General features: G+C 38.3%; 1 protein-coding gene across 1 annotated transcript; it reads left to right on the top strand.

Annotated features, from left to right (window-relative positions):
• Window positions 1-2,752: 2,752 nt before the first annotated feature.
• LOC104271838 (protein EFR3 homolog A-like) lies at window positions 2,753-20,592 on the top strand (the record flags this gene model as incomplete). Its single annotated transcript, XM_009866638.1, has 6 exons — window positions 2,753-2,829; window positions 4,497-4,624; window positions 6,340-6,490; window positions 16,416-16,537; window positions 20,128-20,277; window positions 20,577-20,592. Coding segments are annotated over 6 exons (644 nt in total), but the record flags the coding sequence as incomplete, so codon positions are not given.
• Window positions 20,593-24,465: the final 3,873 nt, after the last annotated feature.

The raw sequence follows: 24,465 nt of genomic DNA, 5'->3' as shown, positions 1-24,465 counted from the left end.
TGGGAATTGTTTTAGTTTTGGGTTTTGATTTTCTTTTTTTCTGTTTCCATTGTCACTTAATTTTTTTTCTGATGTTACTCTGCTTAGATTTCTTTACTCAAAATATCTTTGGAGGCTGAAAGGTTTGATAGATTAACCCCAGTTTTCTAATACTGGAGTGTGCTGTTAATTTAGAAAATTCTTTTAATGACATTAAAATTCATACTAATTTTAGTTTTGCATTTTGGTGATCGAGAATTGTTTGAAAATGTGGGCTTTTTTTTTTTTTTTGGTAAACTGAGATATAATTAATTACATGCAACTTAAATATATCACTGAAAATCCAGGATGAGGAGAAGAGAGAATTTTCAAATCTTATGTAATATACCTGCTGTTAACCCTTTTTTAAATGTAAAAATTCACTATATGGCAGTAATTTGAAGAGCAGTGTTTGGACACTATTGAGTTTCCATTAACTGAAACTATCTGGGAAGGCTGTCGGAATGAGTTGGTGCTGTTACCTGATATTTCTTCCTTTCAGAGGAGTGACTATATCCAGGTTTTATGTTCAGTTTATGTATTTGTCACAGCTCTAAACCCCTGAAAACTTAAATTGTGGCCTTTGCAAGTTTTTACTCTCCTGTCACGTAAGGAGGGAGAATCTAACTGTAGAAGCATGAATTGCCTTTGCCTTGCAAACAGTATTTTATGATATTTACTATTCTTGCTATGTTTTAGGTAGCTGTAGCAAAATATTTAATTACTGTAAGAATATTTTGTTATACTTAGCAGTAATCAAGCAGAATGTTTACTCTGGACCAGTGTTAGTGGTCCATAAGGTAGAAAATCAATCAGGAAAACACAGGTGCGAAGAGTGTAGAGGCAGGTGCAGAGCTAGATACTAACTCAAGGACCATTTGGCAATATCGGGTCTGGGTTTGGTTGAATTTGATGATGTTACTTGAATTTCCAAATATTGAGTGATACACTAGACAGTAATGACATACTGCTTCAGTATTATGAATTTATTTACTTTTAAAAGGTTGCACAACATTGCTCTCCATAGAATATATTTGTACAAGTACCTGAATTATTTAAGTTTAGTTCAAGTAGGTTTTTAACCTCTACGGATACTTATATTTTCTAGTGGCATATGAAATAGTTTTTAGCTGCGTAGGACCTGCAGCTCTTATGTAAATGTAGGTTTTTACATTAGACTTCTGTAAGTAGGAGATGTCGACAGAAGGAGTCATGGGAAGAACTTAACAGTGGTAACAAAGTACTGTTTGGCACAGAAGTTCTTAATATTACAGTTTATTCTTTGTGGTTTTTTTTTCATAACTGTTTTGAAATTGTAAGTCTGTGTTTATCTTACTGGTGCTCTATGACTCTGTAATTGATGAATTGAATTAAAAGGCCACTGAGGAGAACTTAAAATGTGCTTTTAGTCATAGATCTATTTTTATTAATTGTTTCTAATTAAATAAATTGCAAGAATTAACTTGTCAGACTGTAAGCACAGTTCAGTTTTCTGTCCAAAAGACAAGTAATGTCAGAAAACAGGGGGACTAGAGGGACAATATCTTTTTCTGTAGAGACTGTACTAAGAAGTACAGCAGTGGAAGTCTCTGTCCTGAATCTCCCAAATAATGATAAATATGGTTAAAACCAACTAAGGTTATCTGTAAAGAAATACAAATCCTGATTTTTTTGTGTAATACTGCTTCACATCCTGAAAAATTTGCAGATAAATTATAATCATCAAAGTTACTGCCAAGATATCTTTTATTCTTCTCCCTATTTTGATGTGCAGTAAAAGTTTTTGCAGCTTCTACTATTTTTAGCAGTGTTTTATGATTTTTGTGGAGGACATAAATGAATAGCTTTCACAAAACATTTGTAAGTTATTTAGCTGCTCTGAATGCTCTGGCTGCTGAGATTTGAAAGACCAGACAGCCGCTGATCTGTATGCATGCTTGCTATATTATTATTATTCAGTATATTTTTTCCTATTTAGTGGCTCTTATGCATCAAAGCTCCTTTAGTGTTAATCTGAGGTTTGACAAGTGAGTTAGAGACATTTAAAACGTTATTTGTCAAAACATTTGAATTCCTTGGGAACAAATCTGTGCTGATAAAGGAACTGAACTAGAAACATTTTTTCAGGTTTGGTTTTGTATTATTTTATTATTTTTTTTACCTCAAGTAAACTGGAATTATTTCAGAGTTCTTGCTAGAAAAAACAAACCATACATTGTAGGTTTCTATCTTCTTAGAGCAGACAGTATGATTCTTTTAAAATTGGTAAGGTTTCTAGATACATGTTTTGTTCTGATTATCTTTCTGTGAGTACAGGATTAGTCAGTTCATGTGACTGTCTTTTGTCCTATGCTCAGTAAAATAGTAGGATAATGAGGGAAGAACTTGGTTTTATATTATGCTTTATATTGCTTTACGTCCCTGCCTGAAAACAGAAATTTGCGTAGTTGACTTCTTTTGCAGAAGAGTGAACATAATGCATCTGCAGATATATTTTGAAATGATCGTTCAAAATGAAGATAAAACAGCAAATGGAATAGCCTTGGTTTTGATATTACTAAATTTTTTAATTAATTTTTTGCATGTTTTTAAGTATGACTGCATGACAGGTGCATCTTTAGTACCCAAGCATTTGCTGTATCTTTTTTCTTGCTGGTCAGCTAGCCACTTCAAATGAAAATACTGGAATTCCTAAAACCTAATTCTAAGTTCTATTGGGTAAATCTCTCTGCAGGAGTGTGCTGTTGCTGTGCTGCTTTGCGACCTCGCTACAAGCGCCTGGTAGATAACATATTTCCTGAAGATCCAAAGGTGAGTGGTGACTGAAAATTTTACAGGATTGGCACTTGAAAAGCTTTTGTTAGTAACTAATGCTTTAACAATTTTTTTTTCTTTTCTATTTTAACATTTTACATTTTACATTTTTACAATTCTGCTTTAGTGCTTCATAGCGTTAATAGAGGTTAACAGAACAATTTAGCTGGAAAGTGACCTCTACGGATCATCTGGTCTAATTCCCTTTTCAAAGCAGCGCTGTGCATCTTGAAGAGTAAAATTAGTGTGTTTTGTTCAGAGATTTAATTAAACAGGGTATTTTGCAGCAGAAGTAGCACTTAACTTTATAACTACCTGGAACCACAAACGCTTGTTGTGGTTGCAAGCGCTTACATTTTCTGTTTTCTATTTTCTACAAGATTTTTATTTTCTAACTCTTCACATAATGTCTGTGTAAATTTTTATAGTTCTGGTAGACTGTTGTGATCCAAAAGGTGTTTTTTGTTTTGTTTTGTTTTGTTTTTAATTTCTCCAGTTATTCATGCACAGTTATTTCGTTTCACTGGAACGATCTCGGAGCTATGTTAAAGCCTAGCTCCTGCTCTCTGTGAAAACAGTAACTTCTGTGTTAACGTTTAGTAGTGCCTATACATAATCACGTGGTGCTTCAGACTGGTCAAGAGGTTATGTTTCTGCTGCTCTATTTTTTAAAATGTATTACCAGATTTTGTTTCCTTGTATTACAGTAGAAATAAGCACAACAGCCAACATTTGAATAATGTTGGCTTTTCTTTAAAATATGCTGTTGCTGAGTGCTGGTTACTGTAGAAGTGTATGTTACTGACTTCCAAGGAAGTGTTTTCTGTATGCAACATGAAAGCATGGGACAGCATGCTTTTTTGGATTTAATTGTTTTGATCTACTTGTTTGTAGAAACACCAAAAATTGCTACAGTTGTAGTCTTAGAGCTTTAATCTTACTCAGTCCCTTGACGTTGGTACTCCTTAGTCTCTGCTTTCATCGATACTCAGTGGCTCAGTGCAGGACATGAGCTGGTCCATGATGTTTCATAGAGTTTCTGGCCTTTTCTAAAATGTGAGAAGACTTCCTTGGTAAAATGCATTAACTCAGAACGAGTCTCCTAAAAGCTTCAGAGAAGTCTCTTTGAAAAAGATAATAGTTTTGTGAAGTTCGAGCAAAAATACTCAACAAATCAAAGACAAAAACAAACCAAAAATCCTTATCCTTCTTGTCTGATAGTTAGAACCTCACTGGAGGAGCTCCCTATCACAGTTCACCTGGGACTGTTACGTTAATCTTTGATCTTATAATAACAATTAGCCTTCAGGTATCTGCTGTGTCAGCCCTGTCCAAGATGTGACACTGAAGAAATAAAACATTTAAACTACAATCTAAAATATTTTAACTACAATCTTGTTTGTATATAGTGTCAAAGTTATGCAACAAATATACTTTCTGGAGGAGTGGGAAAAGAAAAGGATTACATTGTACCAGTAGGAAAAAAATGTGTCTTAGAACTGGCGTCATGTTTTAACGTTGGTTGTGTTTTTATTTTTCAGTAGGTTATTCCCATCTGTATGGCTCAGATCTTTAGATATTGACTCGACAAAAGGAGCAACACTTCAAAAGCTTTATGCTTTCTGTGAACTTTTTTATTTTATATTTTGTACGTCTGGTTTTAGGATGGTCTTGTTAAAGCTGATATGGAGAAGCTGACTTTCTATGCGGTTTCTGCACCAGAAAAGCTGGATCGAATTGGTGCTTACCTGGCAGAGAGACTGAGCAGAGATGTTGTCAGACATCGCTATGGGTAAGAAAATAAGTCACAGGCATAAAAATAGATGCTAATGTGTAGCTGCATTTCATCACATTTGTTCTGATCAGATTTAGGAGGCAAGACAGACCCAGTCTCTTGGTAGTGAGTTAATCTTGTCTGGCTCCCAGGTGCCCACCCAGCTGCTCTCACCCTCTTCCTCCTCAATTTAACGGGAACAGGACAAGGACAAGGAGATCACTCAGCAATTACTATCATGGGCAACAAGGACTCAACTTGTGGGAGGCTAGTTTAACTTATTGCCAGTTAATAGCGAAGTAAGTTAATGAGAAATACAAAATAAATAAATAAAAAGCAGTTAAAAAGCCTTCTGTTCTGTCCAGCTTCTTCCCAGGCTCGGCTTCACTCCTAATTCCTTTACTTCCTCTCCCCTGAGCAGCACAAGGGGATATGGGCAATGGGGGTTGTGCTCAGCTCGTGGCATCTTGTCTCTGCCGCTTTTCCCCTGCTCTGGCATTGTGTTCCTCCCACGGGACACAGGCTTTCAAGAACGGCTCCAGCGTGGGTCTTTTCCATGGGGCTTACTCTTCAGTAACAAATTGCTCCAGCACGGATCCCCCACAGGCCACAGGTCTGGCCAGAAAAGCTCCTCCTGCCTGGGCTCCTCTCCACAGGGCTGCGGCTCCTGCCAGGAGCCTGCTCCAGTGGGGCTGTTCCCTGGGCTGCAGCTTCCTCCAGGGCACGTCCACCTGCTCCAGCGGGGCCATTCCCTGGGCTGCAGCTTCCTCCAGGGCACATCCAACTGCTCCAGTGGGGCACCTTCCATGGCGCGCAGAGGGAATAGGTGCTCCGCTGTGGTTCTCCGTGTGTCGATGAGGGGCTCAGCTGTGCGCAGTGGTGGGTTCATCTCGAAGCCAGCTCGAGCTGGCACTGTCTGACATCGGGGCAGCTCCTGGTGTCTTCTCACAGAAGCTACATCTGCAGCCCTGCTGCTGCCAAAACTTTGCCTTGTAAACCCAATGCACCCTTCAGTGTCTTTCAAGGTAGTGGAAAGCACAGATGTCTGCCTTCTTGGACATTTTGACTAAATTGTATTTAAATGGGTACTTTAAAACTCTGTTTTATACTTAAGTCCTATTGAACTAGAAAATTTAAAGGGTGTGGAGTCAAAAGGGAGAAGATCTTAAATAATGTGGAAGTGGAGTAGGACAATACTGAGTGTAAGAAGTGGCAGGACTTGGAAAAGAAAGGCAATATCCATCACAGGCCATCATAATGTCAAAAGGTATTTTTATAACTTTATAGAATGGGTAAATAACCTTTCTTTATTGTAATTTTGTTCACTGCTTTCCTTTACTCTTTTTCATTTGCTTAGCATGTTGTCTGACTGTGCAGGAATATGAATAAATAGCTGCCTTTCCATACTGGGATTTGGATAGACAGAGCATCTGTAGACTAGAAAGCTGGGATTTATAATTGAAAATGAAATGTACTAGGAAATAAAGTTGAACTATATTTACTCTGTTACCAAGTATTGTGACATCTCTCCTAAAAGCATTCCATCTCCTCTAGCGAAGAAAGACAAAATGTGAATGTAGGAAGTACCAATAAATTCCATTTTTAGACAATGGGAAATATATGCCTTCTGTTCTTCTTTTTCTAATTTGTAGTAATAAGGACCTAAATTGAACTAATTCAGGTAATGATAAATGTGGCACATTTTTATGTCTCTGTACTGTAATTATTTTCAGGTATGTTTTAATTGCCATGGAGGCATTGGACCAACTTCTAATGGCTTGCCATTCTCAAAGCATAAAACCGTTCGTGGAAAGTTTCCTTCATATGGTAGCCAAGCTTCTGGAATCAGGCGAACCAAAGCTGCAGGTTCTTGGAACTAATTCTGTGAGTAAATGTACTACATTAAATAAGACTACAGCTCTGCTTATTTGCTATGGGAAAGTAATTTCAGAAGTCACAAAGCATCTGTCAGTTAACATGAACTGAGAAGATTCTGTATGTGGCAGGGTGTATCATTTGGGTCTAAACGCAGAGCAGATACCAGCTGGAGCTAGAGAAGTGGTTTGCTTTCAGTGTCTAAAATTTCTTTTGTGGCTGGGCTCGTCTTTTGCAGAAATAACTTCTTTTGGAACAAACAGGAAACCTGTTCTGTGAGGTCATATTCTGAATCTTTGAACAGATCTCCTGGAGCTATTATATAGGTAAGACAGTGTTTCCTTGCTCTCCAGCAATGAGAGCGATGGTGGAAAACAACACCCAGATGCAGGAAATAACACCCAGAAAGATTCCTCTTAGCTGAAAAGTAGTCAGGAGGAAAAAGTTTTCAATATTAAACCTCACCATCTTACTAGCTGAAGTATTTCAGGATTCAGATCCCAGCTTGCAGGGCATAACTAAAAGTGTCAAAATCAAGATTTGGAGCTCTTGTTTTCCCAGTGGTGATGGGTGCAATCGGTGTTAAGAGTTCTGTCATACTTCCCTTCTAAGCACTGTATTTCCCAGCTAGTACAACAGGAATGTAATAAATTCTAGGATTGCGGTGTGGGATTTTTGCGCTTAAAAGGGATTGCAGTGTGGAGATTCATTGTGATTTCTGTAAAACTGGTGGGCTTTCCTTTGGACATGACTCCCAGCTGATGGAATGAAATGGAGCTGCAGTTCAGGGGAACGGAAGGGTGTAGTAGAGTGCTGCTACTCTGGAGTAGAATCTCTTGTTCTGGTGGAATGCACACAGTTCTTGCTGACCGAGGGAAGTGTCCCCTTGTGCCCCAAACTAGCAGGGCAACTTTACTGGGGATAATGAGATATTTATTTCTTTATTTGCTTGTTTATTTTAATGTATTTGAGCCAGACTAACCTGCCTCCTTTGATTCGTTGTGTAAAAATGCCTGGGCAAGACCTCTTAGGGAATAGCTTTGCAGCTTAGTTCCTGGCGAGACATACATTGCATAATCTTTGGTGGCAAATAGTTCCTGCCAACCTCCTCTTTGATTTACAAGGCACATGTCACTTCCAAACGAATGTTATTGAACAGAACTCTGCCTTATGGTAATCTGTTTGCTATCCCTGTCACTTCCTAATGAAGTCTTCTTTGAGCAAAGCAGATGAATGGACTTCCTAAATTAGGAGATAATTTGTGTTTGTCTGTTGGAAAATTCAGTAACCAAAAAAAATTACATTTTCCTGAATAAGATGTCAGGTTCTGTGAGGAGAGTGAATCTATATGGCTCTTCACCAGTATTGCAATGGCTAATTTTAGCCTAATTATGCTAATTTCCCTAGGTGCCTTCTGTAGTCAATGAGAGAAAAGATAAGAGTCCTTTTGTGTTCACTCAAGCAGAGCAAAGTCTATTGGCACTGACAGCTTGTCTGTTACCAAGGACACTCACCTACTATGTTCTTAAATAAATTTTGTCAGACATGGACAAAGTATACCATCGCATTTAGTGGTTTTTTTTTTAGATTCTCCTCTCTTTCCAAAGGAAATAAATAAATAATAAAAGAACTTCAAACCAACAAAAAAAGTAGAGAAGATAGCATAACTTAATAGCTTAATGATCTTTCATGTGATTTATTTATTCTGATCTACCACTTTGGAGTGGAAACTGGTGGTGTCTGGAAAGGCCGAATAAATTGCATATGAAGTAAATGTCTTGAAACTGGTGAAAAGCCAGGCAACCTTTGGAAGAGTTTGCATCTTTTCAGGTTAAACTCAATTTCAGGCTAATACGAATTTATAGGCTGCTTCCACTTAAGGAGATATGGGGTATAATTGTGGCTATAAGTAGATACTATTTTCAGTCCCAGGCCTTACTTTCAAATCTTCACTGGGATACAAAGGCAGTTCATGTCTTTCAAGTAAGATTCAGCTTTCTCGAGTTGTAGTTTTTCTCACTTTCTCAAGCAGATTTTGCTTCAGCTTTGGGGACTCTTGTGATTGCTCAGAAGCCAGAGTTTCAAGTGAAAGAAACTTGTGTACTGAATGACTCCAAATAGTTCGAAGTCTCAAAAAGATCTAGAAGCTCCCGTTGTCTTCCAAGTTTTTTTCTGTCATTTCCAAATATTTAGTTTTGGATGCAGAACTTACTCTTCTTGGTACTACCAAGAACCAAAAGTTTAGTTCAGCTGTTTGAATTCTTAAATTCTTTTTTGAAGTTAAATTTTATTTTTAGGTTGATTTACTTCTAAAAAGCAAACCTGAAGATTACTGTTTTAGAAAAAGAATTGTTTAGTTTTTTGATTTATGTACATTTACACCTGATCTTCACGTTTCATATAATTAATTCCTATGACATTTTCTATGTTACATTTGTAAATTACGTTGGCTTGTTTCCTACAGCAGCAATATTTTTTTTATGTGATTGTAAATCTACATATATAGGAGATACCTCAAAACAGGTGGAATTCGATACTAGATAAGTTAAATCATGGTTTGTGGGGTTTTTTGAAGCAGACCAGATTTCATATTGGCAGTGTCTATGAAGTTTAAAATGTCTTTTTCTGTCATGGAAGATACTTTTATTAACTCTGTGCTAGGATAGCATATGCTACTGAGGAAACTGAAAAAGTGAGGTGAGAAAAAGCGAAATTTCCTTGGCTTAAGTATTACAGAATCTGGAGGCTGACTGCAGTAAACTTTTACTTAGAAAATTATGCCAATACTAAATTTCTCTCTAGCCATTTTGCAGAATTTCAGTAACCAAATATCATGTAAAACATCTCTGTCTTGTGCAAATAATTAAATGTATTGCGTAGATCTGTAGTTGTTATGTTACTAGAATAGAATGGATTAATTATATTTGTTCTTCCATCTGTGGGTGAACAGCTTTAAAATCTTTGAACATGTGGTCGACATTTTTTGGGACAAGAGATGAATTTAAAAAATACTTTCCACTTTCTGTCAGCTTTTTTGGAGAGGGTCCAGGAAATTTCTTTAGAGAGCAGCTGGGCAAATCCACTGAGGTGTGTAATTAGGTAAAACTTTCATCTTAAACTAATGACAAAACTCACTTAAATACAAAACATTTTAAGCTACTTTGAAATGTTGACAGGGTGAATTCTTTGTATTTTGATAATAAAACAATGTCTCGGGTTTTTTACATCTCAAAAAATAGTAGATATATGTAGAACCCAGTACTGCCACTTTTTAAATTATTTACAAGTGATTTATTTAATTGATAGGGTGCTTCATTTTAGAAGGGCAGTTTCTTGTTGCGAGCAGTGAAATGATGATACCGTCAGTGTCAGTGTTGGGCTTCCTGTGCCTGGGAAGGTCACTGTTATTGCTAATTGTCATCATTTGTTATTTAAAAGAAGACAAAGCAGTATCCCAGGTGGAAAAGTGACCAGTAGATGTTTGTATCTGTTATTTTTGGCTTACAAAAGCATTTGTTTGGCACAGAATTGAAGTGCATGCATATGTAAAAAGAGTCTAAAATGTCAAGACTGTGAAATTAAGTGTCACGGCATCAGTGAGGATTGCTATTGATGGGGAGTCAGGTTCAATATCGGGCTTATATATAGTTGTATGTAGTTCTTTATTTTTGTCATTTCACTATTATTTCCATTATTGTTTCATTAAAGCTGTTCTAGTTTTTCTTTCCTGACCCATAAGTCTCTCCACGTCATTCCCTTTCCCTTCCCGTTTGGGGGGGAAAGGGGGTTAGAGAGTGCCTGTCTGCATTTAGGGGCCAGCCTAGCCCTAACCTATGACATTAAGGAATGTCAGACTTAAAATTCTCAGTGCTCATTTGTCTTGCTTATCAGCAGCACATTACTCTGAAATTGTGTGATGGAAACTTACCTTTCTTACAAGAAGCTTCCTTCATTCCACGTACCAATACAAAATTGTGTGCTTGTAGGGATTTAATGCCAAGAAGCACTTCATCTCTGGGATGAGCTCGGTTCATCTTCCTCTGTTCTTATAGGACTCAAAAGTACAAAGGGATGGAATTACACAGAGCACTTTCTCATCCTGCAGGTTATTGAATTATCCTCTAAATTCTGTGTTGATGCCTACTAGAATCTGAGTGATGCTAGATAAATGGCTTTAGACAGGCCTTTTAGGGTCCCTGATAGTTGAGAATTGCTTCCCCCACCTCATGCTCGTGGTCCCTGGTCTTGCCGTTTCATAGTCAGCCAGTGTGCCGTTAGTGACTGTGTTACACGATTGCACGTGTGGAGTTCAGGATAATTTTCATTGAAGTGGCATGAAGTAAAATAGAATGTGAAGCCAACTGTCCCGTTCCAATAAAATTCAAAATGAGAAGCGTCAGGGCACCATAATTACTAATAACTAAACTAAATCACCAATTTTTATTGCTGAGAACTTTATCTCGTTATTTCCTGTGAGCATTTTAATGCTGTTTTGAAGTTAATGCATGCAACCAGTTTTTGAAACATTCACACACTTCTCGTTAATGCTGTATTTTGCACCTTGTAAGTCTTATGTGTATGGATTAGCTTGTCTACCTATGTGATAGTTTCCTAATAATGATATACAGTAGCTTTATCTATAAAAGACAATAACTTTCAGAAGTTGACACCACCTTCCCCCTATATGAAACATGAGAAAATTGGAGGCTGTAGAAGACAGACTGGGAAGCTCAAATACTAAAAAAAAAATACTGCTCAGATGCAGCCTACAGTTTTTACAGGGAGATACTTTAAATAACATAACTCAACCTGAAATGCGATGTACACTGATTGTCTGTTCCTGAATTGCTGTGAAAACCAGACCTTCTTTAAAGACATTCAGAAAGCATTCAGATTATTAATTTTGTCCTACTGTAATGGCTATGTAAGAGTGATAAGACAGCAGAAATATACATAACAAATTGTGTTCTTAGGAACTGAGTTTGAGAACTTGCATGATTTACTTACAAGTCTTGCACAGTCTCACTCTCTCTGGTAGTATGATCCAACTTTTTTGACTCAGTATGGAACAAACATGTTCTGAATAGATAATATGTTCCTTCTTTATATTTATATATATATCCCAGGGAAGTGCTTGGGCCTTTGTCCTTTTTGGGGCTTAATAATTTTTATATTTGAAGTATGCTTGAAAATATCATAGGTGCTTAGGAGTAAAATATTCTTTATTTAACAGCAGTAACAGCTTAAAAGCACTGCTGCTAATCAATGAGAAAAAACTCTATAGTGAAAAATTTCTATGATGAAATGGTATTGTGTACTTTACTGAATGACAGTGAAACTCAAGCCAATATTTTGCTTTTCTGTGGCCTAAATGTTCAGTCATCTGAATGCTAATCCTGGAATATGCTTCAGAAACGCTTTATGTTCATTGGGTGAAATTGTTTTGTTACACACACTAGGAAATAAAAACAAAAAAGCCCTCTCTGAACATTTTACTCTGTGTGCCATTTTAAGAGGTATAACTTCTGATCTTTACTTCCCTGCTACATCGTGATGTAGGAGAAATGTGCTGAGCGAGAGTCCCTGACACTTTCTTGGCCTAAATTTGTCATTCATGTTTACAAAGTAATTTCTTGGTACAGTAAATCTCTTTCTTTCAGCAACACAGTTATTAGAGTTACATTAAGTTCTCATGTCGGAAGATTGTAAAGAAGGAGGTGAGGAGCGCGCCCATATCCGAAAAAAAATAAATTCATGCGTATAGTTAAATTTAAATTTATTTACAGGATATAAGCTCCCCACCAATTTAAAGGTTCTGTATCGGTTGAGACAAAGATCAAGCTCACGCACTAGCCCTTGACAAAAGAATGATAATCCAGATTATCATACACTCACCTCAATCAAGCCGGGGGTCCCCTTTCTCGTCTTGATTGTTTTCACTAAGGTACCATAAAAAGGGGGGATTCCCGTTCTCCCTTTTAACCTTGCCAGGGGGTACCTTTACCAGGTGGGGGTTCCCATGCTCACCTGGTCAACCTTGCCTAGGGGTCCCCTAGAACAAGGGGGACACCTCCTCAGGCCACTGCCACGAGGTAACTCCAACATGGCCACTGCAAAGCCCACTTTTAAACCTCGCCAATGATCACTGTGGTCAATCATAGCCATCTCGGCTTCTCATTGGCTGCTGGCCAACTTCCTGGGTGTAACCGAGTCCTGACCAGCTCAGGTTCCATAGACAAGTCTGGACTAGCCCAGGTAGGCAGATTCCAGGGAATCTGCCTAGCAACAGCTTAGCTGGGGGGAGGAAATACGTGCCACAAAGATCATCATGGAATGGCCTGAGCTGGAAGGGACCTTAGAGATCATTTTAATCCAACCTCCCTGTCATGGGCAGGGACTACTCCCAACTAGATCAGGCAACACATGGGGACCGAACGGGAAGATTCTGTCAATCAAATAATTCCATAATTTACATAACTTTATTACTAGATGAATTAATATCCTCATGGTCATTCTCATGGTGTTGTAGTCTATAAACTTTATGCTTCCATTCTTTTACATATTTTTATGAAAGTTTGCTGAGTGAATCATTTTCTGACTTGAACACTTGAATGTTTGGAAAATATTAAGATTGTATTGATTTTTTTCCTTTTTTTACCCTGGACTTTATCCTTTATTAAATTGTAGAGACTAATTAGGTTCCTGTCTTCAAAAACTTTAGAAAATCTACTACTGTTTTTCAATTAACAGTTCTAGGAAACAAACCAGTGAGATGTAAAACATTTAAAGCATTTTCTAGGATCTTAGGAAGGAAATTATCATTTTTAATAACCCACTGCACTGAAAAAAAAGAAAAAGGTGTTCCTGTTTGTGGATTGTCTTTCAAACTCTAGCAGTAGACTGTACAGAATTTGGTTTTTACTCTATGCCACTTTTTTATCACTCAGCTACACAGGTTATTCTCTACATAAGGACATGTAAAATGAACCAGCACCAAACAGTTTTGCTCTATTTTCAATAATGGCTGAGAATATAGTTGTACAAATTATCATTTTTAGCTGCACCTGTATCTTTTAGTGGATGAACTAGCAGTGCAGTTGAAAGGGATAAGTGTTCTAAGTAAAACAGAAAAAAGACTAAAAAACGTGTAGGAAAAGCTGTGTGTTATTTTTTGTGGGTTTTTTTCTGAAACACACAGCTTTGACTTTCAGCTTGAAAACTACCTCAAAAACCTCCACAGACGAGTATGCTGTAGACTGTGCTTTGGGCTTGTCTAGCTGTATGTGGGTAACGTGCTCATAAAAGCGAATTTTGCATCACGGTAAATGTGCAAGAAGGGCCTCAGCAAGTGGTACGAATAACACTGGGGTGGGAGAAGGTGCAGGGAACTTAATGGGACATTTCTGTGCTTCAGGGCAGAACCAGCACTGTGTTTAACCTTGCCTTTTCATTTTTACTTCCATCTGGAGGCTGGTCTTAAAACTGTCAGTGATGGAGAATCCAAAATGTCTTAGGCAGTCTGTTCACTCTAGAAGGCATAGGCATTTTAATGTCTAACTTAGATAGCCTTTGCCTCAGTGTAAGGCCATTGCTGCTTTTCCTATTGCCATCGGACAAAGAAAACCATGTATTTATTTTCTTTTTATGGCTGTCTTTTGTACATGGTAAGACTGGTATCTTTTGGGCAACTCTAGACTGGATAATTTAGTGCCCTCCAGTCTTTTTTAACAGATGTTTATCAAAAGCTTTGTTCATCCTTGAATAATTGAAGGAGTGTATTAGTTAATCATCATATCTGGCTGTGATGCTTCAGCTGGATGCGGTACTTCATCTGTGAGCTTATTAGTGCCAGGTAGATGGCAAAAATTTCTTCATAGGTGTCCCTGGTAATACAGATGTAGCACAATATATTGTTTTCTTTTTCATGCCAGTATAATGACATTAACTTTTGTTGAACGTGCGGTTTATTAGAACCCTAAGATTCTTTTCTGCATTCAGCTGTGTGTGGCTTTTATTTGTACAGCTCTCTTGAATGGGTGTTTTGTATTTGTTATTCTTAAATTGCGTTCTTGATTTTTCAGGTCTTATTTCCAGTTTGTCAAGAACCAGGCACAAAGTGTGCCTCCGGCTCTGGCCAGCTTAGTGTTCTTTGCAAATTTAATGCAAATTCAGTCATCTTAATCTCTAGTGAAACTCAAATACAACTGTATTCCAGACAGGCCCCTTCAGAAGTTCACTCAATACATTATTGTAGTTTAATTTACAAGTGTTTCTGCTCCAAACCTTTTTGCATCTGTCTTATGGGCAGTGTTCTCTTGACAGTGTTTTTCTAGCTTCCATTTGAGAATTTAATGTATATTTTTTTTGTCAGCAGTGACATGGACGTTAAGATGTGATAGATGCTGCTTCATCTGGATTCACAAACTCTATTTCCTTGACATAGGAATAATTTAGGCTGGGTTGATGTGATTTGTTTTTGACAAATCCACTCTGACTCTTACTTACCCCTTGGTTGTTTTGTAGACATTTACAAATTTGTAGATGTTTACAAATTGGATTTTTTTTCTCAGCGTGTCTTTCTTTGAATGGATTTAAAGTTGATTGGTTTATAATTCCCTGACTCTTCCTTTTTTCCTTTTGCAAAGATAGGCAGTTGACAGTTTATCTCCCTTGAATTCTGATGAAGTAAGAATGTTGCTAGTTAAGTGACAGAGTCACAGAATCACAGAATGTTAGGGGTTGGAAGGGACCTCTGAAGATCATCCAGTCCAACCTTCACCCCAGCATACCTAACCACTACACCATAGCCTCAAGTGCTAGATCTACTTTTTTTTTAAACACCTCCAGGATTGGTGACTCCACCACCTCCCTGGGCAGCCTGTTCCAGTGCCTCACCACTCGTTCAGTAAAGAACTTCCTCCGAATATCCAATCTAAACTTACCCTGACGCAACTTGAGGCCAATTCCCCTTGTCCTGTCATTAGTAATTAGAAGAAACCAGCACCAGCCTCACTACAGCCTCCTTTTAGGTAGTTGTAGAGGGCAATAAGGTCTCCTCTCAGCCTCCTCTTCTCCAGACTAAACAAACCCAGTTCCCTCAGCCGCTCTTCATAGGGCATGTTTTCCAGACCTCTCACAAGCCTTGTTGCCCTTCTCTGCACCCCGCTCCAGCACCTCGATGTCCTTCTTGTACTGTGGTGACCAAAACTGGACACAGTACTCGAGGTGCAGTCTCACGAGTGCCGAGTACAGGGGCATGATCACCTCCTTCCTCCTGCTGGGACAATGTGCCATTTGATTGCCTGGACGTGCACCTGAAAGGAGGTTGTAGTGAGGTGGGAGTTGATCTCTTCTCCCAAGTAACAAACAATAGGGCAAGAGGAGGTGGCCCCAAGTTGGGCCTGGGGGCAGTTAGATGGGATATTAGGAAAAAATTCTTCACCAGAAGGGTTGTTAAGCGCTGGAACAGGCTGCCCAGGGAAGTGGTGGGTCACCATCCTTGGAGATGTTGAAACAATGAAGTGCTTAGGGACATAGAATCATAGAATCATTGAATCATTAAGGTTGGAAAAGACTTCTAAGATCATGGTTTAATGGTGGACCTGGCACTGCCAGCTTAGTGGTTGGACCTAATGATCCTAAGGGTCTTTTCCAATCTAAATAATTCCATGATTTTATGAATTGATAACACTCACTATACAAGTGTTAGGTATTTCCATATTGCTTATTATGTTGTATTTCATGCATTTGCACCCTTTCATAAAGATCTCCCATTTAACTTTTTCTTCTCTGAAGTTAAATATTTACATCTTGTCAAATCTGGATTCTTTCCTAATGTAATGTCTTATGTCTCTTCTTAAGTGAAGCTTAATGTTCATTATTCTCTTTTCAGAAATCAGTATCACAAGCTTTTTTAACATGTTTCATTTTGTAGTTCGTCAAGTTTGCCAACATTGAGGAAGACACACCTTCATATCACAGACGCTACGACTTCTTTGTGTCTCGATTCAGTGCCATGTGTCATTCATGTGACCACGATCCAGAAATACAAACTGAGTAAGTGCCATTCTGCCTGTGGTACAGAAAACTGTCTTAACACGTTAATGTAGTCTGTAATACTGCTTTCATTATTATATTTACTGGAATAGTTCATTCTATAGGAAGAAAATGAATGTGTGACTTTTTTAATAGCACCAAATATTGTAAATCTTAGTTGGCTAGAACTCCTAGAATACTTAAGTGGAGTTTTACCTGAATAATGCCTGCTAGATTGTGTGGATTTTCTCCACCAAGGCACTATGTATTACTGTAAATGTGTGCAAGTTGCGTAACTTATTTCAAAAGTTTATGGGGCTACTTATATGAATAGCAAAAAGCGTGTTTAGGGTCTGCTGTTTGAGAATTACTCATTAAAATTGATTTTTCTTACATGTCTGCAGTATGATACTGTCTGTGAAACTGAAATGCCTTCATAAATTTGTATTATAAGTTTTTACGAGTTTATGTAAACACCACTTTTTTTTGTTTTTTTTTACTTCAGCTCCCCCTAGCGATGCGTTCCTTATATGAATTGTTAGAAAAAAAGCCTTTCCAGTTCATATTGTTTGTATCTCTGTTGTACTTATCTTTTCTATTTCCATGCCTTAAATTGTTAAGCCAACTACAAAAAATCCATGTGCTGAACGTTTATGAAACCCTGTGGGGGTGCTGTTGTTTTGCTAGCTGCAACGCATAAGGACTTTTCTTAAAAGTATACAGATTCCAAAATCTGTGAACAGTATTTTCCAAAAGACTCAATCCTATGTGTATTACTTGGGAGAAGGCACAAGAAAAGAAAACCAAAACTTACTTCCTCTTTTAGTGTTCTGGTTTGTTGCTCTCTTTTTTCTTTTTTGTGAGTTGCTGCCATTTGATTTGTTGTCCTGTTGCTGTGCATAGGGTTCTGCTGTAAATTTTGGCCCTAAAAGGGTTTAGGATTAAATCTGCCTATTTCTCTGGTACTTTTTTCCCTGCCCCCACCCTCTTCTCCCTTTAGGAAGGTTATCCTTGTACATGGTTTTACGGGATGACCACGTGAATTGGTGGGGAAAGAACTCCATGTGTTGCCAGGTCTAGTCGAGAGGTGGCGTCCCTGCCTAAAACAGGGAGGTTGGACTAGGTGATCTCTAAGGTCCCTTCCAGCCTAGGCCATTCCGTGATCCATGATCTATGATCTATGACCTAACTGAATTGAGCTCAGAGATCAAAGGGAATGGAAATGTCTTGAGCAGGTGGCAATAGTGAAGCTGATGTACCCTGCAACTATCTCACAGCTTCTGTCACGTACTGAATATTTACCCGAAGCTGATGGTTGCAAATAGCATTCCTAAAGGCTTTAATGAGTTTTTTGATATTTTCGCCTTTTTAAGCTTAGTGAAACTAAACTAGAAACGTTAAACTACTTACTTACCATAAAACATGTCATCAGAGATTAGGATACGAAGCTGAGCTCAGGATTTTTAGTACTACTTTCACCTTCATTGCCCCTTGCAAATGAGAGGTAATATTAGTAATGAACTAGAAGATGGAATGAATTGAGACTGGCACATCCCTGATTCATCTATCAGATATAATCTACCACTCATAAGGATACCCCAAACTCAAAAGCCTCAAAACTGGTTGCTATAGAAGTGAGAGAACTGTGCTAATGTTTCCCTCTTCAGATTGTCATCCTGCACCATTTTCTGCTTCAGTTTGCAATGCTGGTGTATCTTTAGACAGGGAGGAATTTCATTGTAGTGATATAAGACCTTAATTTAAATGTGCTCTCTGCTTTAATGCCTATCTGAGCCTTCTTTAGAGGAGTGAAACTTTTCCTTTACATGGTGAAATTTGATGCTGCACCTTTCTCAACTTCAGCTCCCATAGTTCAACCTCTGTACAAGTGAGAACATGAAATTAGTGGTAGTGGCACTCCAGTACCCAACCATGCGATCTTCTTTCCCCATGTGAATCAAATTTTTACTCAGGTGAACGAAATGTGCAGCAATATGACTTCTTTCTCACCAACCTAGACAGTTTGAATGTATCTGTTTCGAAAGAGATCTTTATGAACAGGAATCATTCTTGGAGTTCACCTGCCAGATTTGCTGTAGGTACTGAAGGAATTCAGCAAAACAGGTGAGCTGTGACTACAGGTGAGAACTCTAACTGCAGATATCACAAGCAGTCGATACTACTGGTGTGGGCTAGACAGTACTTCAGTTTAACTCACCCTAAAGCAGACATCTGGAGTCACTGTTCACCTGCATAGACTGAGGTTCCACTGATCTAACTGGCTTGAACTGGGAGCCCAAATATCATCTACACACGTACATAGGCTTCTGAGTCTCAAGCTGAATCTCCCCTGGTAACTGCTGTTTCTCTTTCAGCAAGAGAGGTTAGTGGTGGTATTTAATGTATCTAAAGCCACGGTGTCAGCAATACTCAGTTGCTTTAGTATCTAATAATTAAAAAGCAAAAATAAATAAAAATATTTCAGTGATGGAATTTTGGAAGCACTGTGTCTTAAATGTCAGTCTTCGATCCTTAATGTTGAAAAGTTAATACTGGATACTGCACTGTAGTTGTAGTGCACAGTCACAGCAGGTGCTTTTCTAGCTTTTTGTGCATCCCTCTTCTTCCCTGTTTTGTATGTAACCCTATTAAAACTATCTTGAAAGGTGTGGAATGGTGTTGGATCCACGTTGGATGTGCATGACTGTCAAGAAACAGCTGAAAACCAAGGGCCTACAGATTCAAGTATTTGCAAGTGGAAATTCAAACAAAGATAGTAATTACGGAGTTCGGTTAGCTCCGTACTTCATCTAGCCAATATTTTAATACAGTGAATTTGACTGAACAAAGGCTAGTTATGTGTTGTCCATACTGAAATTAAGAATTAAAAAATGATGCATGTAGTTTAAATAGAATTAATTTGAAGTTTTAGCAGAGCTTGTGCTTCTTTCACTTGATTGCTGTATTACCCCTTCTTCTACTTGTTTTCAGTAAGTAAAATTCTATTCCTAACATTTATTTTAATAGTTAATTTGCTAATACAATTTCAAAATTTTGCCATTCATTTCATTGTACAGTTTCTCCTGCAAACTATTTTTGCTCAACAAAAAATAACTGTCAGCCAGACTAAGTAATTTTTAGAATTTATATTAATTTTTCATTTTTATTGTTGTTGATCAATTCTCAATTTACTTGATTTGAAGGGTTTTAGCGTAGTTCCTTCTGTGCACCAGGCTTAAGTTGATGTCTTTTGCTTTCCATCTTGAGAGTCCTGCACAGATCTGTTAGGATTTGTTATGATTCGTCCAGAGCCTCAATTGCAACTTTGAAGGACGTGATCCCATGGCTCTGGTAGCTATCACTCCAGCTTTACTGTGGTAACTTCACAGTAGTTTTTGTCAGCACCGACACAGGTTGAGGTTGTGCAGTGTCAACAGATGGGCACTAAATTGCATTGGATTGGTGGGATTTTACCTATGGGGTTTTCTTTCGGGGTGGTATGCACAGTTTGGAGTGTTCATTGACCCATGTCAACATTATCTTTGCAGATCATCTTCAACTGTTTGCTTTGTCAGCTTTCCTTTTCAATAATTCCTTTTTTCCTTCCTTAGGATCCGTATTGCTGGAATCAGGGGCATTCAGGGAGTGGTTCGAAAAACAGTTAACGATGAACTTCGAGCAACTATATGGGAACCTCAGCACATGGACAAGATTGTACCGTCGTTGCTGTTTAATATGCAGAAAATAGACGATATTGACAGGTATCTTTATTTCTGGTCACTGGCACGTTTTTTAAGCCATCTTTAGGCTTAGTTTTTATGGTAGATATCTTTTTGTTTTCTATTTAGTGGAAGTAACTACTGCCAATTACTAGCTGAGTCTCCTTATATCTCTCTGATAGTACAAGTCAACTGCTCTTAATGTTTCTTCTCTTACAGTCTCTTCAGCTGCCTTCATTTCACTTTATTCTAGCTTCTGTTGGCCTAAAAATTGTTCTGGAAATTGTATAACCATGTTTAGACTTCTTAAAAATTGTAAACTTGGTGTTTTGTAATGTCAGATACAGAGATTATTAAGCACAGGCTTTTAGGTGATTCAGATGATGTTCATAGTTATATTTATTATAAATTTGAGGATTTAATTCCCATTTAGCTGTTAGTAATGACTGTGTGTCCTGTCTGCAAAGTACTTAAAGTGAGGATTTAACATTTATTTATATGTAGACACCTTTCTCTTTTTTGTTTGCTTTCAATGATTCCTAGGCATGTTACCTGCCAGCTATACCTTCAGAGATCTCTGTGGCAGCTGATGTTGAGGTTATGCCAGTGACCTTGCAATTTAAAAATCTCATTTTTTTGGCCCACGTCTGTATTTGTGACTAAATATATAGGAGTAAAACGTGTTTATTACTTGCTAGTGCTGGGAAATTTCCATCAAATCAACTTCATCAGTGCAAACAAGTATGAATGTTTGTTTCATGTCCATCCTTCCTTCAAAACTTGTTTGGTAGGTAGGTAGGCTCAGCAGCCTTCCTGTAACGACGCGCTTTTCATGCTTTCACGTGGCACTCAGCTTGCTTAATCTATCAGGTTTTTCTTCTTTAGTTTGTTGGGTTTTGGTGGTGTTTATTTTACCATTCCTCAGCCTTATTTTTCTTATTTCTGCCAGTACCTATCTCTTCTCTAAAGCAAATTTTCAGACTAAATGGCTAAAATCAGTAGTTGTCTATCTGCCCATGCTTTATCTATTTACTCTATATAACTGAGGGCCCACACTGTATCTGCAGAAATGTCCAGTTGCATTTTACATCTGAAAAGTGATCTGAATAAGAGACAAAGGTTTCTGAAACTGCTGTTTCAGAACAAAGAGAGCCCAGTTAACTTTTGCTGGATTACAGGACTTCTAGATGTGGCTGAGCCCTTTCCTTTGTTGCTCTTTGTAGTGCCCTCAAGTGTACACTTCTTTTATACAGCAAAATTCAGCTAACTACTGATGGAAAAAAATGATTGAAATAGGATTTGGATCAACCACGTAAAGCATATCAGTTTATATGTACTGTAGAACTATTTTTTTATCATTTGTTGAGCAATGCAGTAGTGGCAGTAGAAAAACAAATCTGTTAAAAAGCAACCGTCAATTAAATATCTGAACTAGCGGCTTGAAACTTTTTCTATAATGTACCTTCAACAGAAAAAAAGACTAATAATTTTCCAAGTGGCAAGTAGTGGCCTTGTGTGATGTGTGTATGACAGAAAAGCTGAAAACAATATTTATAAATTGTTGATCTGCTGGCCTTAAATTTCTCATCTTGTTTCATATGTGACTTTGTATTTGTGGAGCACAAACGGAAGCATCGTGAAGAGTAGGAGGAAGAAACATATTGTCATGGCAGATGGAATCAAAGCATTATTTGAGAAAGAGCAGAAATTCCAGTAAATGCCCACAACTTAAGTCCGTAGAAAATAACTATTTTTGGTTAAAGCTGAAGTACACATAGGTGCAACCCACCTTAAAGATCAGTGTAATTTTTACTTGTGGAACTTAGTAGCTGAGTATGTCACGTGACATATTTGGAGCTAAAAATTGAATATTTAAACAACTTTTTAGAAAAGTTAATTGTATTTGTGTACGTTATTATTTGTGTATTCAAATGCACATTCTACTATGTGACTGGCAGAAGAATTTGTAAGTGTAAAAAAATATCACTTTTTTTTCTTAGCTGTACTTCACTATGATTCTGTGTTACAAAATAATCCCCATGCCTGCTTCAGTATAGTGTAAGACATTACCTGAAAGACTCTTTCTCGATCCTTGAAGTTTTCTAGAAGACTCCGAAGATTCAATCATGTATGTCAGTTGCTGTGCATCGCTAAAATTGAGAATGTATGAAACTGGCAATTCACTTGCTTTGTAATGTATCCTTCCTGATAACTGCAAAGCTAAGTGTGCCAGGCTTACTTAAGGCAGGATGCTCTAGCACTTGCTGTGTAGACTTGACTTCAAGTCCTTCTTGAGTATCTGTGGTGTTCATATAAATCCTGTTTTAGAGGTAGAGCAGAATGTATTTCTTTCTCAGAATGAGTAAAATGTGACAGTCAAACATTCCTGTAGCTGCTCTGCTCAGAGTAGTGGTTGAGTTGTACCCTGCACATCCCATCACGGTGGCCAGTCCTGTTTGCGTGGTATTAAAGAACTCTCAAGCATGAGATGTTGAGTTGCTCTGAGCCAGTTTAAGCCTGTGATGAGATGTTTGCTGTGGAAAGAGTTGTAATTCAAAATGGTCCTTCTTGTAGTTCCTTGTTGCCATCTTTTCTGATAGAGATTACTCACAAGCAAGCTGGTAGAACAGTTAAAGAGAGTAATTCTTGTCCATTTCATTGCAAAATACATTTCATGTTTCTTCTGGACGTCTGACAGTAGAGAAAGTCTGCTGTGGAGGAGTAAGAGTAATTTATAATCTTTCTTAACTGTTGCCATTGGATTTGTCAGAGATTTTCTGATCTTTAAAACCCAAGTCAATCAAACAAAATAAGTATGAGTTGCTTATTTGAATTTAGAAACTTTAGAGGCAGTACAATGCTTTCCTTTAGAAAGCTAAGAGAACAGTTTTATATTAATTGTCTCGCATCTGATAATTCTAAGGAACACTTAGTGAGAAATACTCAGAGGTGGATGCTGTTCAAGTTCAAAATAAAAATGCGATTCCTGTAGACAACAGGAGATAATTTGGAACGTTCTGGTGCAGTCTAAGACTACTGTTTTAGACTCAGGAGGACTCGATTGCAATTTCTTCCTTTAACCTATCCTAAAATGAGATTCCAAGCAGTGCTCAGAAGTCACCTTCTTTAGGGTTTTTCCCCCTCACCCACTTGCCTTTGTAATGCATTTTTAAGTCATTCATTGGTATATTTTAGCACCTGAAGAAATAGTAGCCGTTGTAGTAATAGATTCTACTCCCATTGCTTTTTTCATCTCCCTTCCATCATGTCATCGTTTTTTGTTTTTCACAGAATCACAAGTGGCCAGCCCTTCCTTCCATGATCTGTAGACTCTCTTCTTCCATTTGAGTTCCCTAGTTAACTGTGCAGCTCTCCTGGCTCTCTTTCTTGATTTCCTACCTCTTGGGATGCACTATCTTGAGCTTGGAAGAAGTGGTCCTTGAATATTAACCAGTTATCTTGGGCCCCTTTACCTTCTAGTACCTGTGACACAGTTGGTGTTGAATGGGGTTTCTGCAGTCATAGGAATGATACCTTCTTCATGGTAGTACTCTTAAGAGTGGTTTCGAGTTATTCTTTTCCCTCAGACTGAGATATGGAAAGTGTACTGAAGTACGGAATTATTTTAAGTACAACAACAACACAAACAATCTCCCCCAAGGAACAACATGAACAACCTCCCCCAAAGAACAACACAGACAACCCCTTCCAAAGAATAACTTGAACAACGCCCCTAACAGCAACATGAACAACCCCCCAAACAAAAACAAGAACAATCCCCCCAACAACCCACACAAACTAGTGCCCACCCAGAAATTGCAGCTGGTGGGTCCCGCAGGCAGGGGAGAGGTCTGCAAGCTTAATACACACGTCTGCTGCCTGCAGGAGCCCTCCGCTTGCTTGGTGGATTTGGGAAGACGTTTTTCCTCTTCTCTCCCCTCTTTTTGGGTTCTCCAGGCTGGGGCGGTGGCAGGTGTGTCCCCACATCCCACCAGCACTCCTGGGGCCCTGCTCCGATGGTGCTGAGCTGCTGCACGTTGTGAACTTCATCCTGGGTCTCGGGGATGCTGTAGTCGGGGGTGAGCAGCTCAGCGGGCAGAGACAGTGAGGAGATGTCATTGTATTTGGTGCCTCGGATGATGGCACCAGGGTTGACAGATGTACGGATGCTGGTGGCACGGTCCAGGCTGATCAGGAGGCAGTCGTGCAGCATCCCCTGGGGCAGTGTGC

This window comes from Apaloderma vittatum, unplaced genomic scaffold (assembly GCF_000703405.1).
Source record: "Apaloderma vittatum isolate BGI_N311 unplaced genomic scaffold, ASM70340v1 scaffold11333, whole genome shotgun sequence".
Classification (NCBI taxonomy): domain Eukaryota; kingdom Metazoa; phylum Chordata; class Aves; order Trogoniformes; family Trogonidae; genus Apaloderma; species Apaloderma vittatum.
The sequence above is the reverse complement of the archived record's forward strand: the minus strand, read 5'-3'. Positions and strand labels throughout refer to the sequence as shown.